Source organism: Fusarium sambucinum, chromosome IV (genome assembly GCF_050947815.1).
Source record: "Fusarium sambucinum isolate potato_lamoka chromosome IV, whole genome shotgun sequence".
NCBI classification, from domain to species: domain Eukaryota; kingdom Fungi; phylum Ascomycota; class Sordariomycetes; order Hypocreales; family Nectriaceae; genus Fusarium; species Fusarium sambucinum.
This window is the reverse complement of record NC_139291.1, coordinates 5,231,545-5,258,248: the sequence shown is the minus strand read 5'-3', so window position 1 is coordinate 5,258,248 and position 26,704 is coordinate 5,231,545. Positions and strand designations below refer to the sequence as shown.

The 26,704-nt window shown below is 49.1% G+C and overlaps 12 protein-coding genes across 12 annotated transcripts; 5 read left to right on the top strand and 7 right to left on the bottom strand.

The window, feature by feature from the left end:
• Positions 1–18: 18 nt before the first annotated feature.
• FSST1_001769 (uncharacterized protein) lies at positions 19–2,892 on the bottom strand (the record flags this gene model as incomplete). Its single annotated transcript, XM_083227693.1, has 2 exons — positions 19–2,775; positions 2,842–2,892. 2 exons carry the CDS (start codon positions 2,890–2,892, stop codon positions 19–21), a joined length of 2,808 nt encoding a protein of 935 aa, XP_083091951.1.
• A 784-nt stretch (positions 2,893–3,676) lies between these two features.
• Positions 3,677–4,601, bottom strand: FSST1_001768 (enoyl-CoA hydratase echA; the record flags this gene model as incomplete). Its single annotated transcript, XM_083227692.1, has 2 exons — positions 3,677–4,407; positions 4,460–4,601. The coding sequence occupies 2 exons, from the start codon at positions 4,599–4,601 to the stop codon at positions 3,677–3,679; spliced, it is 873 nt and encodes a 290-aa protein (XP_083091950.1).
• A 1,103-nt stretch (positions 4,602–5,704) lies between these two features.
• On the top strand, positions 5,705–6,448 carry FSST1_001767 (protein retrieval receptor; the record flags this gene model as incomplete). Its single annotated transcript, XM_083227691.1, has 4 exons — positions 5,705–5,773; positions 5,830–5,947; positions 6,014–6,313; positions 6,363–6,448. The coding sequence occupies 4 exons, from the start codon at positions 5,705–5,707 to the stop codon at positions 6,446–6,448; spliced, it is 573 nt and encodes a 190-aa protein (XP_083091949.1).
• A 751-nt stretch (positions 6,449–7,199) lies between these two features.
• Positions 7,200–8,674, top strand: FSST1_001766 (RNA polymerase II-associated; the record flags this gene model as incomplete). The annotated part of the gene is made up of 2 exons (XM_083227690.1): positions 7,200–7,470; positions 7,524–8,674. 2 exons carry the CDS (start codon positions 7,200–7,202, stop codon positions 8,672–8,674), a joined length of 1,422 nt encoding a protein of 473 aa, XP_083091948.1.
• A 373-nt stretch (positions 8,675–9,047) lies between these two features.
• On the bottom strand, positions 9,048–10,992 carry FSST1_001765 (glycosyl transferase family 90-domain-containing protein; the record flags this gene model as incomplete). The annotated part of the gene is made up of 2 exons (XM_083227688.1): positions 9,048–9,141; positions 9,203–10,992. 2 exons carry the CDS (start codon positions 10,990–10,992, stop codon positions 9,048–9,050), a joined length of 1,884 nt encoding a protein of 627 aa, XP_083091947.1.
• A 668-nt stretch (positions 10,993–11,660) lies between these two features.
• FSST1_001764 (40S ribosomal protein uS8) lies at positions 11,661–12,354 on the bottom strand (the record flags this gene model as incomplete). The annotated part of the gene is made up of 2 exons (XM_083227687.1): positions 11,661–11,916; positions 12,218–12,354. 2 exons carry the CDS (start codon positions 12,352–12,354, stop codon positions 11,661–11,663), a joined length of 393 nt encoding a protein of 130 aa, XP_083091946.1.
• A 608-nt stretch (positions 12,355–12,962) lies between these two features.
• FSST1_001763 (40S ribosomal protein eS12) lies at positions 12,963–13,617 on the top strand (the record flags this gene model as incomplete). Its single annotated transcript, XM_083227686.1, has 3 exons — positions 12,963–12,965; positions 13,120–13,432; positions 13,493–13,617. The coding sequence occupies 3 exons, from the start codon at positions 12,963–12,965 to the stop codon at positions 13,615–13,617; spliced, it is 441 nt and encodes a 146-aa protein (XP_083091945.1).
• Positions 13,618–13,852: 235 nt separating this feature from the next.
• Positions 13,853–14,371, bottom strand: FSST1_001762 (peptidylprolyl isomerase; the record flags this gene model as incomplete). The annotated part of the gene is made up of 3 exons (XM_083227685.1): positions 13,853–13,870; positions 13,927–14,166; positions 14,228–14,371. The coding sequence occupies 3 exons, from the start codon at positions 14,369–14,371 to the stop codon at positions 13,853–13,855; spliced, it is 402 nt and encodes a 133-aa protein (XP_083091944.1).
• A 402-nt stretch (positions 14,372–14,773) lies between these two features.
• FSST1_001761 (PUA-like domain-containing protein) lies at positions 14,774–16,343 on the bottom strand (the record flags this gene model as incomplete). The annotated part of the gene is made up of 5 exons (XM_083227684.1): positions 14,774–14,984; positions 15,037–15,315; positions 15,368–15,917; positions 15,983–16,079; positions 16,290–16,343. 5 exons carry the CDS (start codon positions 16,341–16,343, stop codon positions 14,774–14,776), a joined length of 1,191 nt encoding a protein of 396 aa, XP_083091943.1.
• Positions 16,344–17,878: 1,535 nt separating this feature from the next.
• Positions 17,879–20,196, top strand: FSST1_001760 (pseudouridine synthase PUS7; the record flags this gene model as incomplete). The annotated part of the gene is made up of 3 exons (XM_083227683.1): positions 17,879–17,994; positions 18,048–18,135; positions 18,187–20,196. 3 exons carry the CDS (start codon positions 17,879–17,881, stop codon positions 20,194–20,196), a joined length of 2,214 nt encoding a protein of 737 aa, XP_083091942.1.
• A 623-nt stretch (positions 20,197–20,819) lies between these two features.
• On the bottom strand, positions 20,820–22,558 carry FSST1_001759 (kinase-like domain-containing protein; the record flags this gene model as incomplete). The annotated part of the gene is made up of 4 exons (XM_083227682.1): positions 20,820–20,964; positions 21,015–21,676; positions 21,728–22,456; positions 22,514–22,558. 4 exons carry the CDS (start codon positions 22,556–22,558, stop codon positions 20,820–20,822), a joined length of 1,581 nt encoding a protein of 526 aa, XP_083091941.1.
• Positions 22,559–24,648: 2,090 nt separating this feature from the next.
• On the top strand, positions 24,649–26,280 carry FSST1_001758 (ATP-dependent RNA helicase DBP8; the record flags this gene model as incomplete). Its single annotated transcript, XM_083227681.1, has 1 exon — positions 24,649–26,280. The coding sequence occupies one exon, from the start codon at positions 24,649–24,651 to the stop codon at positions 26,278–26,280; it is 1,632 nt and encodes a 543-aa protein (XP_083091940.1).
• Between the last annotated feature and the right edge of the window lie 424 nt (positions 26,281–26,704).

Here is a 26,704-nt window from a genome sequence, read left to right as displayed (position 1 = left end):
CGCTCAGCTTTCATATCTTCAAGGAGTATTCTGTTCTAACCGCACGTATGGTGCTGGGAACAAACCTCGAGAACCCATGTATGCTCCAAAGAACCATTCTCCGTTAACATCTTCAATCTCTTTTATTTCCGCTCCTCGTGGGAAGAGAAGCTCATCGTCAGCCCCCGCCTTCGGGTACCAGCCAAATCTCGCTGTCGCTTTCATTCCCACTCCGCCATCAGGGGGAAAAGTCTGAGTAAACCCACTCTCCGTCGGCGCGGTTTCTGATACATCTCTCGTGACGAGGCGGGCAAGTTCTTGATCGTCGTCGTGCCAGACCCATTTCAGGAGGCCCTGTTCGCGGTGTTCCGGCTTTTCTGGCGCATCTGACTTGAGTCCTCTGCCTCCCACTAGGTCTTGGGCTATGTACCGCCATAGTCCGATTTTCCCATCTGTAAACGCGACAACCACCATTCTGTGGCCATTCAAACATCTCCTCCATCCAGAGTGGCCGTTCTCGGGGCTTATTTGTCGCTGGGTGACTAGATTGCCATAACATGAGGAGCATATATCGTAATCGCCTGGCGTAGCATCTGAAACCAAAGTACTTGTGCAGTGGTAGCAATGATACCGTGCCTGGTTCGGCTGAATGGGTTCCTGACAGACGTCGCAGCGTGTCGTGAAGGTCAGTGGCTTGAAGGGTCCAATATTGGATGCATTGGGGCCTTTGAGTATGGTAGCGGCTGTTGGCCGACCTGGCGACCTAGGAGGACTGCCAGATCGGCTTTGGGTTGGCTGAGCGGCTTCGTGAGCTAGAGGTAGAAGAGTATGTGTGCAGGATCTCCCCTGATTCACACAATCGTTACAAAAGCCCCAATCGCCTTCATTACATATGTTGCACCGCCAATAACAATCATTTGTCCAAGCATAACAGTTTGCACAGAATGTACCGCTTTCTAATCGATGCCTGGGATCGTCTGTCGTGAGCGTTTTTCGTCCATCAGCCCCACCAGGAGCTGAGCGAGGAGGCCGGTAGCGACTCGCAGTCAACATGTGCGGCTTTGCCAGAGAAGGATCCCCTTGCTGTTGCCTTGTTTTTTCCCATTTTGCCCAGGCACCATAGCCGAATCCAAACCAGTAGAGACAGCCCTTCCCAGCTCGGTAGCAGTCGAGGCACATGTTCCATTGCCCGTTAGCACAAATAGAGCAGTTGTAGTGCACCTCATATTCGATATGCGGCCTATTGCATCGAGAGCAGCTGACAGAAGGCTCCGGATATAGGTGTGATCTTGTCCTCTGGTGCGCTGAAACTGTTGGACTGCTGATCGGGCTGGTCACTGTCTGGTGGACGATCGCAAGATCAACAGGACGGGGCCTATTCGAGCGACCTGCTGCAGGGTCATGATGAGAGAATAAAGGAGGAACTGATGCACTCGCCACGTTCCCCTGGCGACTGGCGAATGACAGGCTCCCGGTGTTGGTACTCGATAGAGCTTCCGTAGGGTTTGGAAACGGCGCGATATGAATAGGGGTACTTGTACTACGCCCTTCGCTGAGGCTGGGCCGGGACTGGGTAGGATCAGTAGTTTGGGATCTCGAGCCTAGGTCTGTTGATGACCGAGCAGCAGGCCTGTTCTCAGTTGCAGTTGCGGTCGGGAATATCGGGGTGGTCGAGCTACGACCTCCACTTGCGGTCCTTCTTCTTGGCCTCCGTACCGGCTCCTGAACTTCGAGACTCGCTGACGCTGCGTTCGTTTGTGGACGACTTCGTTCCTCAGTTTGGCTTGCAGCACTGGTGGCACTTGCAGCACTCGCAGACCTAGAATGGGGTCGTGACCTTTCCCTTGTTCGACCTCCTTCAGGTGCCAACATACGAGCGTCTGCCGCTGAGGCCTCAGCAGGTCGTGTTAGTGGAGGGTAGTTATTTCTCCGTGCTTCTTGGCGTGTTCGATCTCTCTGACGCCGTCGGTATGCCTCAGTGATTCTCCTACTAAGCTCGTCGTCGCGACTCAAATCGATATTATCCAAGTCGAGTCCGTCGAGGAGCCCTTCTTCCTGAATCTGTCTTGCAAATGACTCTATTTCCCTCTCGATATCCCTCTCGCTCATATCACCGGAGCTTATGAGTGATCGAATGGATGACTGGTGCTCGATCTGGCGTTGTCTTGACTCGCTACGTCGACGGCGTCGTTCCCCTTCCACTGGTAGTTGATCGGAACTATGCCGGCCTCCGTCGTCCATTCGCGGGCGGCGGCTTCCTCGCTGATGGCGGCCATCCAAACTTCGGTCCCTTTCCCGGTCCCTTTCCCTGTCTCTGCTTGATCTTCTCCTATCATCTGCAGATCGACTTTCGCGCCTCCGTCTCGTCCTTGGCGGTGCTGAAGAAACGCCGGCTTCTTGTAAGCTCAGCTCTCTGACCTCTTCTATCAACCTTCTATCCTCAGCATCAGCACGTCGCTCCTCAGCCGTTCGGCGAGTATTGATTGTTGGCAAGACTTGATCGCCCGGCTTGTACTTTTTGGCCATCTCTTCTTTTTCCACCGCAGAGCGATCTTTTCCAGGGCTGGCTGCGATGAACATATCCAGAAGAGTGACGACGGTCGCATTATGTTGGGTGTTTCGTACAGTAGCTCGACACGATGGGCATGTAAAGATATTGGTGCCGGGAGCAGGCGGGTTTGGCGACCGCTCGGCCGTCGCGGCCTGAAAAGTAAACCATTCCTTCAAGCAAGCACCGCAAAACGTATGAAGACAATCAAGGAGAGTCAAAGGCTGGTAAAGAAGCTCCGTGCAGATCTGCGCGCATAGTTAGCTACTGTAGGTGGTCATTGAGGCTGGAGACCAAAAGGCGGGGAGATTTACAGAGCACGTCAGCTCCTTTTCTAAGTCCAAGCCAGTGTTTGTGGGCTCCATTCATGATACTGTATTAAATACCACCCTTGATATGGGAAAATAAGAAAGCGCGGGCGCCAACAATAGCCAGCGCTGGGTAAGTAGAGGCTGATTGAAGATGCAAGTTGAGGATGATGTTCTGTCGACTGCCAGAGATTCTGCTGTATAAGGTGCTAGTGGCGGGGTCGGTCTGGGCGTTACGGCTCACCCATGAAAGACAGTCGGGAAGAATGGACTGCATTTATACGAAACACCTCTTTTCAAGCTGGTCACAATACATTGAACATGGGTTAGGCAGCAACCTGGAAAATAGGAAGGTTAACACTGCATATAGACAGGGTCACGTCTATCTATGTATGTCCGCGGGGCGTGTAAGACATTATCTGCATCAAAAGCCGAGTCAAGCAGCAGAGCTGAACTGTAGGTTAGCAGATAATGGAAAGAAAGGACATTCGAGGCTCTGACGCTTAACGCAATACGATAGTCATGAATATTTATACAAGCGTCGATAAAGTGCATTCTATTTAGTGGTTCTTACAGCTAAGCTCGAGCTTAATAATTCATCATAAATTGCTGTGAATCGATTTAATAGTTTGCACCAACCCCCCATAGCTTGAGAAGCCATTGCTTCACCCCACCCATGAATAGTTCAATGGTGCGTTGGCCAATGTGTAGGTATAAGGCAGCACATTATGATACATGCGTGTTTGATCGAATTTTTATTCATTGTGCTTAGACTATTATGTATTTCTCTCATCAGGAGCAAAGGCACGCATGGATCTAAACATATTTCGCATTATCTTTCTCATGAGTGGCTCCACTCAGCTTTCTTCTTCTCTGCGAATGCCTTCATACCGATCTTTTGGTCTTGACTACCAAACAAACTATGGAATACTCGTCGCTCAAACTCCACACCGTCGCGAAGAGCAAGGTCCTGGCTCTTGTTGATAACCTCCTTAGCGGCTTGAACAGCGACCTTGGAGTAGCCAGCAATTGTCTCAGCGAGTTTGAGAGTCTCCTCCATCAAAGCTTCATGAGTTGGGAAAGTTCTGGCAGCGAGTCCCCACTTCTCAGCGTCAACTCCAGAAAAGTTCTTGCCAGTGAGGATGAGCTCCATGGCTTTTGATTTGCCAATGGCACGAGTGAGGCGCTGGCTGCCTCCAGCACCAGGAACAGTACCGAGCTTGATCTCAGGCTGGCCGAAGTTGGCATTCTCGGTACAGTAAATAAGATCGCACATCATAGCCAGCTCGCAGCCTCCGCCTAGAGCGTGACCCGAGACAGCAGCGATGATGGGCTTCTTGATTTGAGTGGTGAGATCGGACCAAGACTCTATGAAGGAGTTGGTGTAAGCTTCAGCGAAACTGAGAGGGGCCATCTCCTTGATATCGGCGCCAGCGGCAAAAGCCTTTTGAGATCCGGTCAAGATAATGACTGAAGTGTCATCGGCTGCATTGAATTCAAGAAGAGCCTGGTTGAGCTCCTTGATAAGAGGTGTGCAAAGAGCATTGAGAGCCTTGGGGCGGTCCAGTGTCACTGACAGAATAGTTAGCTGCCAAATTCCAAGTAAATAGGGAGATATTATTACCCTGACCGATACCAGGCTTGGGCTGTGAAACCTGGATATATTCGTAGGTCTTGGAGCTGTAAGCTCTGGCAACTCGAGGAAGAGTAGACCTTTGAAAAGGCACTCGAGCGGCGACAGGTCTCAAGCAGCGAAAGGCGTTCATTGTAAAGTTTTAGAAATAGAAAACGGATAACGAGTCTATACTGTAGAAGAAACAACCTGCGTATCTGAAACTCTGAAACAATTGGGTTTGTACAGAGCTACAGAGTCGAGGCCAGGTCAACAAGAGCTTGACTGGTTGGGGGGTGCTTTAAGCTTCCCCAGTGACGCAACTGGACAAAAGAGCCGAGGATAACATGGGCCGGCCATATCCATTACAAAGCCGATGAGACGGATGATTGTCGATAGACGTCACGTGCTTGTTTTGATACTGCTACTTGATGTGAGGGTCCATGATTTGATGTTCTGTTGCATGAGTAACCTATGATAGGTATCTGCTTCGTTTTCTTTTGCTCATGACACTCGTGCGTGGTAGAAAATGAATGGCACTGATAGCTTGGGTAATGTGTCAGCCCAGCTAACACACAGTTATAGTACTTGGAAAGAGCATGATGCACTTCATATAAAGAATATCTGATGGGTTGGAACGAATGAACATATTTAATAAGTTTGGAAGATGCAGCGCCCCTAAGAATTGCACTATCATTGACATCCCTGATTCACAAAGGCTGTTGACAGTTCCATTTGTTTCAATCAAAGCTGCTCACTGTTAGTTGCCTAGTAATAGTTGCCCACATGAACTGGGCAGGGGTGAAATAAACCCCAAGCAAACTGCGCCTCATCCATATGTGGGGTCCATCCTAGTCCAAGGGGGCTCCCCAGGAGTCAGGGCCTGTCAGGACCTATGGAAGCAATCTGGCTTTAATCACCAATAAGATTGTAGATTAACAAGGGAGGCCACCAAACAACCTGCCTGTCTAGCCTGTCAACGGTTCTCCTTTGTCCGGTAAAGCGCCGGTTGTTTTTAGCTGCCTTCCGTTACGTGGCTGTATCTCTATTTCCAACAAAAGTTCGAAGCCTGGTTATCTCTACAATCGTGATTTCGCCATCCTTTTCCTTCTTTCGCACCAATTCAATCTAGCGAAACTATAGTCGCTGTCTCCCACGCACGATCAGACTCGAAGTTTTGGTTGGTATTTGCGACAGTCTTCACCGAGAAACGACCTACCTCGATCAACAATCGCGAATCGATACACTCTATTCAAAATGAATGCGCCAGAGCCTGAGCAGACCCCCTTCGAGGCTGTCAGTGTCCACACCTCAAGGATCCAGCGAGTATGTCTTTAAACGCCGTTCATCGCATCCCGCGACTTTTCTGACGATTGATATAGAAATACCAAGCTTTGCTGGACCAGTCAACACCTTTCGTTCTCTATAGATGGGCCGGCACAGTTGTCTGCCTCGTGCTTTTCTTCCTGCGAATCTTGGTTGCGCAGGGCTGGTACATCGGTATGTTTGGTCCTTAGTTCCTGTTCTCGTCTGTCTCGTCTGACAACCATGCTAATCAATGTTTAGTCGCCTATGCGCTCGGCATCTACCTTCTGAATCTGTTTCTTGCTTTCCTGCAGCCCAAATTCGATCCCTCCAATGAAGAGGCCGACAATGATATGGAGGACGGCTCTGTAGGCACCCTGCCTACCAAGTCCGACGAGGAGTTTAAGCCCTTCATCCGCCGACTTCCCGAGTTCAAGTTCTGGTACTGGGCCACCCGAGCCATTGTCATCGGCTTTACCTGCAGTTGGTTCGAGGTCTTCAATGTGCCAGTTTTCTGGCCTGTTCTGGTCATGTACTGGTTCATCCTTTTCTTCTTGACCAGTAAGTTGGGCCTGTGTAAACGTATAACTATAAAGCTGACTATCTATAGTGCGCAAGCAAATCCAGCACATGATCAAGTACCGCTACGTTCCCTTCACCGTTGGCAAGAAGAACTACGCCAAGAACAGTTCGTAAACAACCAGAGCTTTTCAGGATATTTTCTTCTTCAGCACGACAGGTGGCTCGATCCGCGAGATACCCGCGTGTCCTGTATTACCACGAAGGCCAGCTTTATCAAGCTGCACTATAATACGATGTGTGTTCCGAGGCGTGTATTACAATCATGAGGCAGAATTGATGGGCTATAACGCAAATTCAAATGGGGTTCGGCGATAACGGATATGGGTAGTTTGAACGAACGCACCCTAGCTATAGATTTGACTGGGCTTGGGGTCATGAAAAAATAGCGAAGACGAGGCATTTAATGAAAATGACAATTGAAATGATTAGAATATCTGGCAATTATGCAGTATGGATATGGTGAGTGTATGTGTGGCGATGAACGCTGGTAGTACAAGGTGGGATCTATTTGTTACTTGGAACAAGTATTAAGGTTTGATGAGAATAGCATGAGATTATGAATCTTTGGATTGCGCGAATTGAATTGATTTGTTACATTAATACTAATTAATCTAGGCAGTATTTCTGCTGCATCGTTTCAGTATTTGCGATTATACACAGGCGTGGAGCTTGGACAAGCCGGTAGCCTCGCGCCGCAATCAGATTTCCTTACCTCGAGCCTCAGCCGCGCTCGCGCTTAAGCTTCTCCAGTCAACTTACAACCCAAAACCAACAACGACTCACGCTCCCTCATCTTCTAAACACATCGCGACGATATTAATTACACCAATTTGTCAGCCAGGCGGTCATCGCCAAATCTATAATCATGTCATCTTCAGCTTCTCGCCCTGGTGAGCGCATGGTTCATCAGGACTTTATCGCTCGAATCCGATACTCCAATGCGCTCCCTCCGCCACCACATCCCCCGAAGCTGCTCGATATCCCTAATACTGGTCTTGCGAGTGGACAGTACACGACGCCAGGCTTCGCCTCGCGTCTTGCGAGGGAACAACCGCTGAACATTGAGGCGGACGCCGAGCTCGGAATGCCCCTTGACTTGGTGGGAATGCCTGGCGTTTTCGATGGCGATGAACGATGTGAGTTGGCTTTTTTTTGGTGGTAAAACTTGGTAATACTGACTCTTGCTCAGCCATTCAAGCTTCTGCTCATCCTGCCACTCTTCACCCTCATGATCGACCGCTCCTAAGACCCATCGCTGCTCTTGGAAAGATGAAGGCCGCCGAGGCCAATGTTTCTTTCCTTCGCCGAACAGAATACATCTCTTCAGGCAGCTCGAAGCGCAAGGATGGAGCTATTCCTAGTGCCATGCTCAAGAAAGCCAACAGGAACAAACGTGTTCCGGAACCTGCTGCCGATTCTCCTCATGCCATCAAGCGCAAGATCGACAAGGGCTTCGAAATCGCAGAGCAAGAATTCAACGACCCCAAACGCGCCAAACATCCCAGTAAGAAAAACCTCAAGGTGGTCGACGTGTCGCCTCTTATCCCCGATCTCGATGCTTTCCCGGACACTGGCGCATACGTCACGATCAAATTTCACCAGGGTCCTGTGGTCAGCGCAAAACAGTACGACAGACGTCTTCTGAGCGGTTTGTTTAAGCCTATCGATCGAACACCGGAAGAAGAAGAGGCGTACGAAGCGGCTGTGGCAGCCCACGAGCAAGATCCCGACAACATTCCCAAGCCTCAGAATACAATGAACTACGAATACTACCTGGCAGCTTCAGCCACTGCTGGGGAACGCTTCCGCCGCAAATTCGATGTCGAGGATGCCGACCACAACGATGATGAACTCTACACTCACCAATCAGATGCCGGCGGCTGCTTTCAGTTTAGACGACTCCGAGGCTATGAGACGGCTCAAGAGGTCGAGTTCGAAGCTGCGACCAAGTATGACGAAGAAATCATCTTATCGTACAATGAAGACACATTCTACCCCAACCAAAAGGCTGTGTACTATTATCCTGTCCAACAGAAATCTACTGTCCGACCTCAACGAACAAAGAATATTGCACGAAATATCGGTATTGCCGAGGAGGAGCAAGTTATCGATCAGCTCGACATCACTGTCGAGGATCCCACCGAGGAGGTTCGTGAGATGATAAAGGCGCATCATGATCATCCTCTTGGCGGAGGACCTGCCAAAGAAGAGGAGGAGCACCACGAGGGCCAGGATGCTGAAGGCGAAGAGGATGTTGACCACCGGGGCAGCAGCCCAGCGGCTCGTCGCTCAAGGTCGGTTTCTGAGGAGCGCGATGCAGAGGGTGAGGATGACGAATAGGTGGTCATCGAACGCGATGTCGATGGTAACATCAGCAAGTCGTGCCTTATTAAAGGAACAAACACAAATGTCGCGTAAGAGCATTTAGCGGCATATGATCTAAGACCTGACCGCGTTGAGGATAGAGAAAGGAGTATGTACTGGGCGAAAGCAAGGATTGCGGCGCATAACTCATTAATTGTAGATTTCAGGCGTAGTAAAAATTTGATATTGTAAACACTATGCTCGCTCTATTCTGAGACTTGCTTATATATAATGTTGATTGATGCAATCAACTATAACGCCAATCATCCCTCGTTAGTCAAAATGTCCCACCCTCTGCTCTATTTCTCATAATCCATACAAGTGTGTCGTTCAACCAAGTTCAGTCCATTCATTCCACGACCTTGTCTTTGGGTAGCTTGTTGTTTGTGCTGCTACGATCGTAGCCAATAATTTCTCTCTTGTCGTCTATCACCCGAGCATATCTGCATCATATAAGTATTTATTTGGGAGGGCACAAATAAAGTGTTCAGGGAGGAGTCTTACTCTAGCATCAAGCGGAAGAACCATGCTTCCATGTCGACCTGGCGAACAGCTTGGTTTGCCCACTCTCGACTAGCAGCAGCAATGCGTTCACCTTCTTGACGGCCAGCCTCCTCGTTCTCGAAGAAGCGAACTGTCTCGAGCCAGTCATCTCCTTGAATACTTAGTGGCACGTAATGAGCCCATGGCTTGAGCCATTCAGCGTGCCATTCGCGAAACACGGCGAGCTTGAACGTCAGACTGCGACTGCGCAGAAAGGCAGTGAAACGGCCTGAGAATGCATTGCCATCCATGTCGAGGAGGTATTTGTAGGACCACGCATCTTGCTGATCGACAGCCTCGGTGACGTTAAAAAATGCCCGCTGCGCCTCGCAGTCGCCTGGGTCGCATTGACCGACATGAGAGAAGTGGACGTCGACCATGTCGCTGTAGTCACCTCGAGGAACCTCGCTGGCTCCCCAAGACGGTTTATCCTGCTTCGTAAGAATCTGGGCTTGGTCTCGTGCATTAAGCTTCTGAACAAGACGCTGACGGTGTTGACGTCGCCAACGACCATTGCGGCTATATCCTCCTGTGGTTGAACCTCGCCAGTACAGCTTGCTCTCCTTCTTAGGCCACCCCATGTCCATTTCCTCATCATATTCCACCATTCCAGCCCAGTCCCAGGGTGAAGGATATACGAGATCGCTGTAAGACGAGATCTTGGATTGTGAGAAGATAGGAAAGAGATCTTGTACAATCTTGTATGTATTTGGGCCACCAAAGAAACCAAAATTGGATTTGAGGCTGGGTGATAGACAGATATCGGACATGGCGGTTGTATTGTAGACGAACCCAAGATCACTCATGCCGTACTTGCTTCGATGATCAACAGTCTCGTCTTCTTCGAGACATCGAGCTGGTGTATCTGGTGAACAGGATAGGCGCGAATGGGCCCAGGTCGATTGGTGGGCAAAGGAGTTGAATCGTGTTAGAGTCGTCTCCTCGAACGATTTGCCATCATGCAACTGCTCATTTGTTTGAGTAAAATCATTGGCAAGTTGTAATTTCGAAAACGCTGCAGGCATGGTCTTCTCCTTAGCTGTCTTCACCAATCTTGTCAAGTCCTCGTGGGACAGAATAACACGGGACTCATCATGGAAGTTGAATGCAAGATCCATATCCGGGAGATACTTGAGAAATTTGTTCATCATTCCTTTTGTGGCGTTTTGCTGCCACTCGACACCGTTCTGGATATAGGTGATTCTGTGGTCTCGAATAGATACTCCAATCAACCCATTGTCAAACCCCAATGCCTCCCTGGCTCGAGACCGGATGGTTTTGGGCTTCAATCCCCAGAAAGGTGTAATCAGGTCATATATAATGTCGAACTCATCAATCAGTTTAACATTATTTTCCTTTGCAAACTGAAACCACTTGTCGAAATGAGGTGGCGGTGGCATTCCATATCGTCGTCGATACTCCTTGACCGCTTCATCAAGCGTCTTGGACTGTCGAGCCTTGATTTGTTCCAGCTCTTGTTGAGCATTGCTCGTAAGATAACTTATAGGATGATTTTCTGGAGTGGGAGCTTGTCTTGGCTGCGAGCTTCCCTCGACGAGTTGTTCCTTTTGTGATACTGCCCCTGGTGATGATGAAGGTTTCAAGGGTGTTTGCGTTTTTATTTGATAGTGTCTTGTCTGCTCGGGTGGAATTCTGAGGAGAGTATAAGCGCAGAAGCAGAACAATGTGAGGGCTGCGACGGATAACAGTTGACGCCGTTGAGAGGCGCGAAATGATATCAGAGAAATCATGTTTATATATGGCTTCTATGCCAAACACAAGATGCAAGTCGATGCAGCAAGGAAACGGCGACCGCAAGTTTCGATCGCTTTAGTAAGAAGCCAACCTTTTCCAAAGAATGAATCAATAAGAAGGTTCAGGAGTCATAAAGTCATAAGTCAATGTCATGTTTCGAGATGAAATATGAGACGCCTGAGATAGTGCAGTGGTCTTGGCTGATACATTTGATTGGCTAGTTTTGGTTAAGAAAACAACGGCGCTGCAGGTACTTTGTTGGCACAACGACTTGAACCTCTTGGTGCCAATTCAAGCTTGGACAACCAACCATGATGTGGGGTTAATGAAGAATATTTATAACCACAGAGTAGATTATCTATATGATTTTTTAATGAGCTGAACCAGATAGTGAATAGCAATGCCATGTGCTGGCAAGTTTGTACTACAAGAGTTGTATACAACTCTAGTTCGGATAAACATCTCAAGTATAAGCGTTTAACATATCACAATTGCATATGAAAATCATGTTTGAGCATCTCGCAAAGGTTCAATTGGTATGCTCGCGTGTGCGACAAGCAACTTGGCTATGTAATCGCATCGGTCCTAGTCATCATCGCCCCCCTTAACGCCGAGAATGCCTGTTTGTGTTTAAATCACTTTTTGATTGGTTTCCCGTCCCTTTCTAGTAGAAGAAGCCAATGATCTTGCCAGAGACGTGCTTGCGGCGGGCCTCCTCGTGGTCCATGATACCGGCAGAGGTGGTGAGGATGACGTAGCCGAACTGACGGGCAGGGAGCAGCTTGACAACCCACTTCTCGAGCTCGGAAAGGCGGACGTTGTAACGGGGAGAGATAACTCCGACCTTGTTGAGACGGCCGTTGAGCTGGACAACGATCTTGCCGGATCGGTGATTGTCAATCTCTTCGAACTCGCCAATGCTACAGGGATGTTAGTTATGTTTCGAGAGATTAAACGTTAGACATCATGAGAAGGATTCCGAAAAACGTGTAAGTCTCCGAGTTTGGATCTATCGGCAATTTATAGGGGCTGAGTCGTGGGGCAGTATCGACGGTAGCCCTAGTTATCATGCCGAATGATGGGGGTGGGAGAGTATTCGAAGACATATGGTGGTTGGATCATGGTGAGATAGGACCGTCGACCATTTTTGCCATATCGAATAGTGGAGACTGACACGAAATCGGAGGGGAAAGACAGATATGAAATATTTGTAGCACATACTATCCGTGTCGCTGCATGACAGTGAGGAACTTGATGATGACCTTAGAAGAAGGTCGGATCAGGACCTGGCGCTTGCCAGCCTTCTCGGCGTTGTTCATGGCGTTAAGCGCATCGTGGAGGACGGAAGTGCGGACCATTTTTGCGGTGTTTTGAGGAGATTCTCAAGTCGGGACGGGGAAATGAGGTATCTGACAAAAGTTCGTGTTAGCCTTTCGAGGGCCTTTGAGCGAGGAGAGTGCCCTCAACGATCGATCGCGAGGGTTCTGCCGCCCAGTGCTGAAGAGAAGCGTATCAAGGATACAGTCGCCAGTTTGTGATAAGTATTTCCGGCCCTTGTTGAAAAGATCGGTCTTTTCTTCACGGTTGACGACGATACCCTCGATTGCTACCCTTTTGCCATGGTGAAAGGCATCATCCTTTTTTTTGATTCGACTCGCTGCAAGCGTAAGTCATACATACCTCAAATTTTTCTTGACTTGGTCGGTTGATGAAGACTGTAAAGGAACAGAAGCTCAAAATCACAAAGAGAGAAAAAACCGGTATCTCGGATGGGGAAGGAACTGTGTGGTTTGGTGGGTCCGTGCACTTGCCCTAAGGGTCTGCACACTCATCGTTTAGATTTCGGCAAATCCCAGTCAAACTAAACGAAGACATTTCCAGATCACGACTTAACCCCCCCTTCCAACTTTTCCTCGATACACATAGAAATCTTCGAGGATCGCCCGACGAGAAAAAAATATTCAAGATGGTGAGTTTTTGATATTGGCCCGCCTCTGCTCGCCAATTGCTCTGTCCAGGCTGCAAATGCGACTTGGAGAAGCAATCTGCGACGTCAGTGGGGGAAACAAGAAAATAATTACCAAAAAGTCGACATATTGGCTAATGTTTGTTCCTCGTTATAGTCGGACGTAGAAGACAACACCCCCGAGGTCGCCGATGTTGTTGAGGTTTCCGGCGATGCCCCCAAGGGCCAGATGTCCATTCTCGATGCTCTCAAGGGTGTCCTGAAGCTCTCTCTCATGCACGATGGTCTTGCCCGTGGTCTCCGTGAGGCTTCCAAGGCTCTTGACCGTCGCCAGGCTCACATGTGTGTCCTGAACGAGAACTGCGAGGAGGAGGCCTACAAGAAGCTTGTTGTCGCTCTCTGCAACGAGCACAACATCCCTCTTATTCAGATCCCCGACGGCAAGCAGCTCGGCGAGTGGGCCGGTCTCTGTACGTTTTTACAACCCATATTGCAACTAGCAGAATGGAAGTGCTAACAAGTTTTAACAGGCGTTCTCGACCGTGAGGGTAACGCTCGCAAGGTCGTCAACTGCTCTTGCGTCGTTGTTAAGGACTGGGGTGAGGAGTCTCAGGAGCGATCTATCCTCCTGAACTACTTCCAGACCGAGCAGTAAATGTCTTAAGCGGCGTTGGATGTGAGGATGATTAGAGGTGCGGACTTAGTTTCATGACCGCTTGACACATACGTGCTGTACTCTAGCCACTTCGACTGGCATCTAAAACGGTTTTAAGGCCTTACGTCTCATGGCCATTGAGAGGAATAAAAAAAATTGGGCATCATTCGGCTTTCAAATTGCTTCGTGTATATCTCTTGTGACCAATGCATTCATGGGCTTGAACTTAAGCTGTCTACTTTCGTCCTTCCACCTGGTCGTCGATGTTAGATGATGTGTCAAGACATATTGGACATGGGTAAAACTCACCATGATGATGTGATATCCGAACCCCGTCTTGACCTCGACGAATTTGGGGCTGTTGGTCGTGCTTGGTTCAAGAGCGAAAGCCACTTCTTCAAACTTGGGATCCAGACTACCCTTGGTCTTCCAACCTAATGAACCGCCTTGTCTTGCTTTGTCCTCAGAAAACTCTCGCGCAACGTCGTCGAATTTGACGCCATTATTTAGCTTTGCCAGAGCCTCCTCCTTCTTGGCATGCTTCTCGCACTTTTAATCCAAGCTCGTCAGTATTGTAACGTTGGAGTGAAACCTGTACGAGTCAACTCACCAAGATGTGACGGACATTGATGCTCTGAGCACCTTTTGCCTTGCCGCCAGAGCCAGAGTCTTTGGCGTCTTTGGCATCTTTACCCTTGTCTCCTCCCTTGGCCTTTCCACCCTTGTCTGCGCCCTTTTTGTCGTTTTTGCCCATCTTTTCTGTTAGAGGTTGTCGTGTAAGAGGAAGAAGAGCCTGATTTGCTGTAGCCAAAGTACAGCAGGTAGCTTTGGTGGCGGGGTGAAGTCATGCCCCGCCATGGCATGAACCCTTGAAGGCTTCCTAATGTGGCCGTGCCCTCTTCAATTCGTGATTGATGGTTTGCATTTACAAGACTTCGCTGGCGAACTTGGAAAGGATTGAACGTTTAATCTCGTGTTGGTAGCATTTCATTTCAGTATCGAGACTTGCGAGTGTGCAGCGCAGCTGCTCTATCATCCTCCCACTACCAAATCAAAGAAGCCCTTGTTTCTTAAACTTATAAACCAGCGAGTTGCGAAAGTCGTTGGACCGCCGGTATTCCTCCCGGTCAACATTCTCCTGTGCCCTTTTCAATTTCTAATCCAGAAAAGCCTTTGCCCCTTTCTTTTGTTTGACCAACTCGCTCTCGTATTTCTGGTAGAGGTTCCAGTCATCTACCTCAGATGGACGGGGTATATTAAGTATGTCCTCTATTGGGCGCTGGTCGCTCACTCTTTCCAGAGTTAACATCATATGGTGCCGGTCGCTGACTTCATTAAACCATTGACTATATCGGCGTATTGTGTATCTGCTGTCTGTTAGAGAGTGGCAGCTATAGTATGGATGCCCGACAAACTCACAAACCATCGTAACGTATACCAGCTTTTGGCGCAAAAGGGCTTCTGAGGTGATACCCACGCAGGATGCGAAATGTGGCACCCACTTGAGATATTAGCGAGACATGAATGTCTGCAATTCTGCCTTGTCTGATATATCTTATGGCTCCGTCATCGTAATCAATATTCTCTTGCCCAGTTAGCAACGGCAGAGCGGCAACTCCGTATTTTCCTTTGGTAGGTTTCTCGCGGTTGCTATCAACGATACCATCCCGATGTGCGCAAGCCAAATTGAGCCACCAGCTATGCCTCTATGTTAGTAACAGCTCGCTTTGTCAAGACTGGAGTGTCTTACTGCCCAGGTTCGATCTCCAGATTTCCCTCCATCTCTGATAGTGTCTCACCATTATTGGCTTGCCAGCGGTCCTCAGGATTTTCAGCATCAAGTTTCGGCGTCACGTCTCTAAGCCGACCCTTCTTGGGTAACTCGCGGTAGCGGTGGTCCTCGATGTGAAAGTAGGGACCTCGAAACCGCTCGATCCATTTGCGCTCTAAACGTTCCACCAGCTGAATATCCGCTGCAAATCTCGTGGGTACCCTGGGATGTCGATATCTCGGCTCCATTATATCCGATATGAGCTTGTCAAGGTGCGTGTTCCGGATGGTCTCGAATTCTATGGCACGACTACCGTCATTCTCGTCCCTCAAAACTGCTTTCAGAAATCCCATGACTTCTTCCCACCGAGGTTCAGGGCGTCCTTCGTGCAGACTAGTACGGACAGTATCGCACATCTCACGGAGCTCATCTGCATCGTATCCTGTTCTAGGGGGTAGCGGTTTCCTGTTTGTAGAAGGCCCGGGCTGCGATTGAGGCTGAGACTTTTGTTCAGAACTGGTTGCAGGGGCTATGGGTTGTGAGTCGGTCTGTGTCTCTAAACTGTGCCCAAAGTAGGTGACTTGAGATGCTTACCTTTGCCTTTGCCTTTGGAGGACGACATAAAGTCAGCCTGATCATTGATTGAGCTCCAACGCCGACGCTCACGGTCAAGACGGGCAGCCAATGGCGTCTGTGGGCTTTGCTATCAGCTTTTTGTAGTAAAGTAAAGCATAGACAATATTGCAGAGTGAGGAACGAGATGCAAAGATTCTCTCGAGTATGTCTATTATAGACAATGCGATGAAGAACAATACAAGGCAATACAGTTGCTAGGTAGGTAATTGCACATAACAATGAATACAAGGTTGTAGGAATTCAATATTTGGTTGTCGTTCCTTACCTGGCTGTAGCTATTGCGATTTGGTATCGCTGATCCGCCGTCCATTACTGGCATTTTGGTACAAGAGGTAGAGCGGATTGCTCCTGACCCGGGTTACTCGACTAAAGTAAGAATTGCACTTGCGTTATGATGACAGACAATCAATCTTGTCTTTCCAAGTTCAAGCTGAAGCAACGCAGAGAGACGTATGGCAATAACAGAGTCTTTTCCGACATTTGTCTTTACGGCTCATGATTGACATATCAATTGCGGGCCCGATGCAGTCAACCGCAGGGACAAGAAGCGACTGGAAGGCAACTTGGGCAAAGACTTTTTTCGGTTTTCCTCACGAGGAAAGGCGGAACAAGAACATCCAGGCCGGTAACCAAGGCAGGTTCAAGGTGGCCTTACTTTGGTCTGTTTGTTAATTAAGTAAGTGATGAGAGAAGATAAAAATTGGAGAGAAAAGAGAGCACGAGAGCGAGAGAGCGAGAGGAGGGGCGGTTGGATCCGGATCACATCTCGTGTGCGCAAGTGCGTGCGCAACAAAAAAAACAACCCTTGCAAGTGAATGAATGGATGAATGGACAAGTCATTAACCGATGTGCCGGGCAGAGCCTACCTAGTAGGCAGTTAAGCAAGGTATCAAATTGAGTACAAGTACAAATTCTAAAAGTAAACTTGTCATGCGGGCAACTTTCAGTCTTTGAGTGACTTGTACAAGAGAGGGGTCCATTCGGCTTCTGAATGTTGAGGAGACATGGTTTGTTAGTGTGCTCTCATTTCAAGATGTGATTACTGACTTGATTGATTGATAAAATGACCGCTCTTTGCGCGGCAATTATTATATGTAATGCATTAGGAGGCCCATATCCACCAGGGGTCCATTATGCCACATGAACTATCTATTAAACGGATCCCCAGGAGCCTCAGGAATGTCTCAAAAACATGTTCAGCTGATTTCATTATACAATCTGCTCTGACTGAATGACATCCGGCACTTTTTTCCCCATATTCCACTAGTCGAACTCAAGCTACTACCACATCTTATCCTTGTATCGGTCTACTGGTGTACTGGGTTGTAATTTGAATACTTGTTTAATATTGGGAAAGACGGATGCACATATTTGTTATTGGAAACAGTTCTATATAATTAAAGTAGTGATGCTAAGATTGGTAGGCAGTTCTATAGATATGGCCTACAATGCTGAGAAGTTCAGATTTATCCCTATATCAACGTGACCAAGCAGACACCAGTAACAGACTCTAAAGCTTGCCTCAATATAACATGGTTCCGTTTACAGCAACTAGTTACAGACTTTACAACGCCTACAAGAGAATTTAAAAGATAATAAGAAGTATCTGATCGCCCTATCTTTTCTAATATTCCAGCTTTGACCGCCTGCCATTTGAGGTACCCCATTGCACTCGCTGACCCATTCAAGCCCATCACCGCCTTCCCCAATCAACCATTATCGAAATACTGCCGGAGAAAAAAATACAGATCGCAAAGTTGCCCCGCCAAGCAATTATCGAGACGAAACAAACATAACTGTCGCAACATTGAACCTACATTGATATACAGCTCAATCTCAGCTGTAATAGTCACAATGGCGGAACAAAATCACCACACAGCGCGCGGTACTACATCCTACACCCGGTCCATCGGTATTAGCCAGCGCGTAACACCCTTGGCGATATCATGGACTGGTGAGATGCGCACCAGGTACGCGACTTGTCAATCTTCAGACAAGTAATTGGGAGACTAACTTGGGACAGATTCTCAGACTTCCAAGTCAACGAGATTAACGAAGATGGTTCGGTTCTGCACCTTCAACAAGTTGGCATCGCAGGTGAAGAGGCACCAGTAAGTGCTACTGTGCCTTGCAAGTTTTCTGACGCGCTAACAATGTCGCAGGCGACAGAGGTAAAAAAGGAGGCCAATGGCGAGTCCGAAGTCAAGGAGGCCAAACCAGAAGAGCCTACGCAAGATGCTGAGAAACGACATTCGAACGAGACTGCGACCGAGGCCAAGCCTGCTACCCAGCCCGAGCAGGTCAACGAGGTTTCGGCTGAGGATGCAGCCATTCTTGAAGGCCTGACTGACCAGCGCTTTGCTCAAGAGCTGATCGAAGTATACAAGGCTGGCGCAGGCCCCGATAACGATAAGAGAAAGACGGTTACTTCGGAGGTCATGGACGACAGAGCAAAGCGAGGTCAGGTGCACCAGGAGATTCGACGTATCTTCAAGTCGCGTATAGACACCAACACCGCCGACGACGGTGCTATCATCGCGACACTTATTCCTCCACGAAAAGCCAACAGCAAGAAGCGCGGTCGTGGTGGTGGTCGAGGTGGTGGCCGCGATGAGAAGCCAGCTGGCGAGTACTTACACTTCACCCTTTTCAAGGAGAATCGGGACACTATGGATGCCGTCAACCAGATCTCCCGATTCCTCAAGGTCAAGCCCCAAGTCATCGGATACGCTGGAACCAAGGACCGCAGAGCTTCGACAGTGCAGCGATGTTCAGTGCGGTACATGCGACCTAGAAACCTTGCCGGTATCAACGGTAGAATCTGGGGTGTTTCGACTGGCGACTATGAGTACAAGGATAAGCCAATTTACCTTGGACAGCTTTTAGGTAACGAATTCGTTATTGCTATTAAGAACTGCCAGATAATTGGCGAGTCTAGCGATGAGTCCATCACTCAACAGGTCGAAAAGCTGAAGAAGAATGTTGATTCTTCCTTGGGTCACATGAACGAACACGGCTGGATCAACTACTTTGGTCACCAGCGATTTGGAACCCACGAGGTTGGCACGCACCAAGTTGGTCAACTTATTCTAGGCGACAAGTACGAAGAGGCAGTCAAATCGCTGCTCCACTACGACGACGAGATCGCACAAAAGGCCGAGGCGGGCGAGATCCCTGAAGAGCCTTCCAAGAGAGATGAATACCTACGAAACCAAGCTTGCATGCTCTTTCTCACAAACAAGGACGTTAGACGAGCCATTGACATTATGCCGCGAAGATTTTCTGCCGAGAACTGTATCTTCAGACATCTGAACCGACAAGGATCTCAGTCTCGACGTGATTTTATTGGGTCCCTGGTTCATATTACCCGTGGACTTCGTTCAATGTATCTTCATGCCTACCAGTCTTACGTCTGGAACCACGTTACCAGCCAGAGATGGGAGCTTCACGGCAAGAGCGTCATCCCTGGCGATCTCATCATTGCGCCGGCGGAGACCACGCCCCTCGTCAGCGGCCAGGACCAAGACGGCGATGATATCATTAACCCCGTTGAGGACGACGAGGACACTCCTGTTCGTGCTCGCCCACTTACAGCCGAGGAAGCAGCCAGCGGTAACTACACCATCTTTGACATCGTACTGCCCACACCAGGCTACGATGTTGTCTACCCTGAGAACGACATTGGCGAGTTCTACAGGGAGTTTATGGGACGGGACGAGAATGGAAACCTCGATCCCTACAAGATGCGCCGTATGCGTCGCGAGTTCAGTCTGCCCGGCCGATACCGTAAGATCATGAACCGCTTCCTCGCCACACCCTCTGCTGAGTTCCGCGCATACTCCGACGATACGGAGCAGATGCACCCGACTGATCTCGATAACATCAAAGCCTCAAAGGCAGCCAACCGAAAGCGCTCTCGAGAGGATGCCGAGTCCGACTCGACAGCTAAAAAGACCAAGGTTGAGGACAGCACCGAGGTTGAGATGACAGATGCCAGTGGTCAAGTCGGTGAAGGGGAGGCAGTTCCTTCGGAGAACACTTCCGAGGCTACTCCTGTTGTCCAGGAGCCCAGCAAGATCGCAGTAGTTGTCAAGTTCCAGCTTGGACGCAGTGCATATGCAACTGTCGCCCTGCGTGAACTAATGGGAGACCCACCTGCGGATTCCGAGTGAATTTAGAGGAATGCTTAGAGTACCTATACTTGATATCTGGATTGGATTATGCCGGGAAAGTCATGTAGCCAAGAAGTTTGATACCCATGTGTTGAAGTGGGAGAATATAATAAAAATTGATGCGCTTGCGGTCAGACATGTCGTATATTCAATGCGCACGTCGCTGAGTTTTAATACACTGCCTCATAACCCATTCTTGACCAATATCCAATACTCAAAGTTTGCTAATGTTGCAGGCACTTATGTCTCCATGTTCTTGTGACTTGAACAATTCTTCGCAAGTCCATGTGGCTGCAAATCCCCAGGCCACGGCCCTGGTCATAAATTGAGATAAGTAGTAGGAAGATGTTCACGACAAAGGCCCGGCTTTGTTTGCATCACCGTGGGCGTAGACAAAACTGTTGTCGCAAAGCATGGTTTTATCTGCTTCGGTTGATGATATGAGAAACAGCGTTCATGGTTCAGAGCTATGTCTTCGATTAACGAACCCAAGCTGCCCCCACATTTCAACTACTTCTTCAGCAATCTCTGCTTTTTGAGTGTCTTGAGGTTCCTTGGTACCCTGCCCTTCTTGGGGTGGGTTGAAGCTCTGCTCGTCAGGCTTGAGCGGCTCGTGAATTCTTCTAAGAGTCCTTGGGCTGGTCTCCCCAACCCCAGACGTAAGAAAGATACTTCATCATGTTAACGCGCTTGCTGCGCATCTCAACCATCCATGGATGCTCCATCATCTTCCAGGGACTAGCTCGGCGGTTGGGTTGCTTTTCCAAGCTTTAACGATGTCAGCAAGTGAGCATGTAAATGGGGTTCAGGTACCTTACCAGCACTCAATGAAGTATTTGAAGTTATTACTCCAGTACACGTCCATATCAGGCTCGTCCTTCAGTTTCGGCACATCCTGCCTAACAATGTAGGTAAGGAGGTCAATGAGATTGGCACGCGGTTGCATCTCGGTGCCATCTGCGGGGAACGGGAATCGATGTTGGGCGACCTCAAGAAGAGTAACTCCTGTCGACCAGACATCCGAGGTAATGGTATACGACTGGCCCGTGATGCGTTCAGGGGCCATGTAGTAACTGGTGCCGATAAAGGTATTGGCCTCACCCTTGGTACCAAAGTCGCCCGAGACACCGAAATCGCAAAGCTTGACGGCGCCGTCTCGACACAGCAGGATATTGGAAGGCTTGATGTCGCGGTGAATGATTCGTCGGGTATGCAGGTATGTTAGACCGCCGAGAACACCCTCGGCAATTTTACCCAGCACTTTCTCTCCCGTTCTGCCTCCCAGGCGTTTTACTTCCTTGTAAATACTGTCGAGTGAGCCACCTTCACAGAACTCCATTGCGATAGAGATGGTGGCCGTGGATGGGTCCACAAATGCACCATAATACTTGCAAATATGGTCTGAAGCGCACTCCTTGTTAAATCCTAGCTCTCGGAGGATCTGCTTCTTTACGTCGGGATCCGGATTCGTAGTGATGACCTGGATATTGTTAGTAACGAAACTTCGCTTGCATCCCAAGTCGTCTCTCACCTTCAAAGCAAAAACAGTGTTGCCACCCTTAAGCTTACACCTTGTGACGGCGCCACCAGCACCCTCACCAAGGTTTCCGATTTCGACAATTCTCTTTTCAAGACTGGCGATCCTCCAACCCTCTTCATCGAGATCATCGACATCAAGAGTTCTGGCTTTCTCGATAGTTAGCTTGTCGAAAGCTTCCAGTCCCTGTAAGCTTCCATCACGTTCCATGGAAACGCCACCTTCACTTCTCTCCGAATACATAGATCCCACAGCAGACACAGGGTCTGGGGTCCCTTGGGGCCTTGACACACCAATGCCATACTGAGAGGCAAAGGATAGAGCTGAGTATTGAGATCCTGCAGAAGTGGGGTTGCTTGCCCGGCCATCCAGGGGACCAAAGCTGCCGGACCTGGAGTGAGCAGCGCTGCTCTCGCTACCGCCGCCTGCTGATGGCTGAGTGGCGCATTGGGATCGAGGGAGTTGTTCTTGGGGAGCTACTTGGCTACCCATGGGAGTTGCAAGGTGCAGCGTTGGCAGCGGTGGCCTTGAGGGAGCAACTGCTGGTGCTCCTTGGTTGCCTACTGGTTTGGCATTGGGTGATGGGGGAATAGCAAGACCAAGTCTCGGCGTGCGAGCTCCGCCACTTCTTGCGCCGGGAATGGCAGGTCGGAGAAGAGGGACGGGCGAGGGGCCAGAGTTGTGTGTTGGGAGAGAGATCGGAGTAGGAGCGGCAGGTTGTTGCTATGATTTCGTAAGTAAGTAGCTCAAGCTGCACAGGTATGGTGAATGGGAGCATACAGGTTGGGGAGTCGGGTCGGTGCCCTGAGACTGTTGGTCGGCCATCTTGAGGATCGTGCTGGTCGCTACAGCTTACGGATGGCGTGGGTGTGAGTGGTGAGTTATAGCCAGAAGATATTGTTCTTGTGGTTGACCGAGGACTTCTCCAAGACAAGATATATAATATTGGGGACAATCGGTTCGGATAATCGGGTTTGTAACGGCGAAGTCGTCGAGCGGCCAGCGTCGTCGGGTGTTTGGAATATAGAGATACAAGAACGTCCAAGCAACTTTACGGTTTCAATAATGACCAAATTTGGATAAAAGACACAACGAGCGTTTGAAAGTGATCAACCAAGTTATCAAAGCGAGACTGAAATACAAAAGTCGTTGTCGAAGAAGGTGAGGCAAGCGCAGGAGAACAACAGCCCACGCAAAAGAGCGGGGAAAGGACGATTCGGGGCGGGTGGATATAAAATACAAGGTAGGTACCTATTTATTGGGTATTCCGCAGCAAGACCCAGAACAGTTGCAGGGTCCAATATGACAAAAAAGCGTGTCAGCCAACGACACGTCGTCGAGTTAAGCAAATGAAGCCGAGGCGAGAAGATTCAGGAGAAAGAGAAAAGATGAGATGAGAGAGGACGAGACCAAGAAATGAGAGAAAAGAGGAAGCGTAAGCTGGTAATGGCGTTGACGGCAGATACATTGATTGGATCGGGTCCCTTGAGTGGGCTTGTGACTGAGGTGACTAGGTGCCTGTGCTGAACTGATGGACAGCTGGACCCGGGGGGGGCGCTTGGGAACTAGGGCACCTATGACCCCTCAAGCCCAGTGGAAGACACCCCTGCAGTGTACCTGAGCTCATCCATTCTTTGTCTGCGGCGCGGGGGCGTTGAGCGGTTCAACTTCCCTGTAAGCATTGGGCGCTAGGCTTGAGTGGGGATGAAGCTTGAGCTGTTACTGTCTAGACTAAGGTTAACCCTGAGAGACGGACTATCCGTGGATTGGTGGTTTTGGGTGTTGTCTCAGATTCTCGCCAAACTCTTGTAAACACGCGTACGATTATAAATTGTTATGAGATCCGGTATCTACAAGCACAAAGGGTGGTACGCTGGTTGCTATGCCCGAGGTCCCTTGTGCGAGGTATTACCGAGGGTCGACGACCAACAGTCCAAGCATGATCAGATCAATGAGCATGGATAAGATGGATGGATGGTGGGGATGAACATGATCGACTCAACTCGCATGGACCTCTATCCAAAGCCAAGAGTTTGCTATACGAGAAGATGAAAGAAAATCCATGGACCGATAAACCACCCAAAGATTGAATATGTAACTTGGTGGTGGTACAGAGTACACACATCGTCATTTCCGTCGTCACAATTGACCGAATTTCAGGTTTTAAGTTATGGCCCCCAATCCTTGGTGTCTTGGATATGCACTCTTCTGTTTTGTTTTACTTGGTCTCACTCATGTGCCGACGACCCTTCTTCTGTGTCATCGTTTCAAAACACTCAGCAGATTACGACAATCAGTGGGGCTTCCCTACTATTGGCAAGTCAAATATGCTCGGGAAGCGCCTCCTGTCAAGAAGCCCCTGAGTACATACTGACATACAGAGAGTATCCTGGCATGCTGCAGGAATTAATCAATCATCAAAACAAATGATATTGACATGTCCAGCCAGCGAGTAGGAATCCAAGACACAACTACTGTAACATTACAGCTGAATGCATCCCGGGCATGCCTTCCTATTCGTCACAAAGACCCTGTCGCATTTGATGGTCGATCTCGCCCCTTGAAGACGCAAAACAGGCGCCGATTGTTTACAATTAATGTGTATACTGACACTTGATATGAAACATAAAAAACAAATGATTTTAGTCTGCGTCACAAGAGAATCAGTCTTTGCATCATTCCCTTGATCATCCACGTATATAAGTGATTAGTGTTTTTAGTGTCTTCTCATGCTGCTGTAAGCGCGCGTCTACATCTACATGTGGGGTTCAAAGCGGGTCAAATCCATGGTTCCACGATTTTACGACACCAGTCACCGCCAAAATTTTCAGGTCCCATCGAATCGAACTTCGCATTGCCGCGAGCTTGCACTCGGACGAATTTTACCAGTTCCTGCAATTCGTAAATCCCGAAATATGGCGCATTCCGTTGAATCAGATCATGCGACTTCTGCATCAGACGAAGAAATTATATCTGGTGCCGCCTTATCTTCCGACGAGTCCGATTACCTCGACAGCGGTGCATCTCGAAAGCGTCGCAGGACTGCAGAAATATCCCAGGATGAGAATGAAAACGTTGAGCCGGAGGATGATGGTGATGATGATGACGATGAAGAGTTGAAGAGAGTACTATCTACCATCACGGCGCCCTCTCGAATTAAGCGAAATGTTCAAGCGGACAAAAAGGAAGTTCAAGCAAAGCCTGTAGTCGCACCCAAAAACTCGATTCAAGCTCCCACCGACCCAAACACCACTTTCTCCGCCCTCAATGTACAGCCATGGCTGGTTCAATCGCTAGGAAATATGGCTATCAAGCGACCCACGGGCATTCAGAAGGGCTGTATTCCCGAGATCTTGAAGGGGAGAGATTGCATTGGTGGCAGTAGAACAGGTTCAGGTAAAACGGTTGCTTTCGCGGTGCCTATTCTGCAGAAGTGGTCTGAAGATCCTACTGCCATCTTTGCTGTCGTCTTGACGCCAACCCGAGAACTGGCACTTCAGATTTTCGAGCAGTTCAAGGCTATCTCTTCTCCTCAAAGTCTCAAGGCTATCTTGGTGACTGGAGGCTCAGACATGCGAACACAGGCAATTGAGATTGGAAGGCGACCACACGTTATAATCGCAACTCCAGGACGGTTGGCAGATCACATTCGCACTTCCGGAGAGGACACAATCTGTGGATTGAGGAGAGTTCGATATGTGGTTCTTGACGAGGCTGATCGACTTTTGAACGCTACCGGGCCTGGCAGTATGCTTCCTGATGTGGAGGAATGTCTGTCAGTTCTACCACCAGCCACCGAAAGACAGACTCTTCTCTTCACTGCTACTATTACCCCAGAGGTCCGCGCCTTGAAGGACATGCCTATCAAGCCGGGCAAGCAGCCAGTATTTGTTTGCGAGGTTGACACACAGACGCTAGCTATTCCTGCAACACTGAAGCAGATGTACATCAAGGTTCCTGTAACGCATAAAGAACACTACCTCCACACCTTCCTACTCACCGAGACCAATGTCGACAAGACTGTTATCCTATTCTGCAACCGAACTTCGACTGCCGATTACCTCCACCATCTACTTCGCATGCTGGAACATCGAGTCACATCTTTACACTCCAAGCTGCCCCAGAGACAACGAATCGACAACCTAGCCCGTTTCCGTGCTTCAGCAGCTCGTATTCTCGTGGCGACGGATGTTGCTGCCAGAGGTCTGGATATCCCTGAAGTCAGCCTCGTTATCAACTACGATCTGCCTCGCGACCCCGACGACTACATTCACCGTGTAGGTCGTACAGCCCGTGCGGGACGCAAGGGTGAGGCTGTCAGCTTTGTGGGACAACGTGATGTGGAGTTGGCCCTGACCATCGAGAAGCGAGTGGGCCGCGATATGGAGGCCTGGGAAGAAGAGGGCGTCAACCTGGAAACACGTGTTGTTCGGGATGCGCTCAAGCTCGTGTCGGAGAAGAAGCGCGAGGCTTTGTTGGAGGTGGAGGAAGGAAGGGAAGTCGGAGGCAAGCGAAAGCGAACCAAGCAAAAGTTGCGAGTGGATTAATTTGTTTGAATACAATTGAGATACATAGACAAAAGCGAATATCATTTAATACTATTTCCATGGCTGGGTTCTCTCAGTGGTCAAGTGAGGCATTCTTCATACTGTAACTAGTAACCGACCCAAACGATAACCAAACTAATAAATCCCAAAAAAAAAAAAAAAAAAAAAAAAGAGAAAAAAACCGTGGAACACAGATCACTTCAAAAAGTCCAAATTAACACGATAACGGTAAAACAAGAAAAGACAAAAAAGGTGGTGCCCCTAGCGAGGATTGAACTCGCGACCTCAGCATATCTCCAAAGAGTCCTGGATATATAAGAGCTGCGTGATAAACCACTACACCATAGGGGCTTACGGCCGTCAGCCTTAAATTTGAGTATATAAGCCCCTCCCCGATCAAGCGGCAATGCTCAAAGTGTTGGAA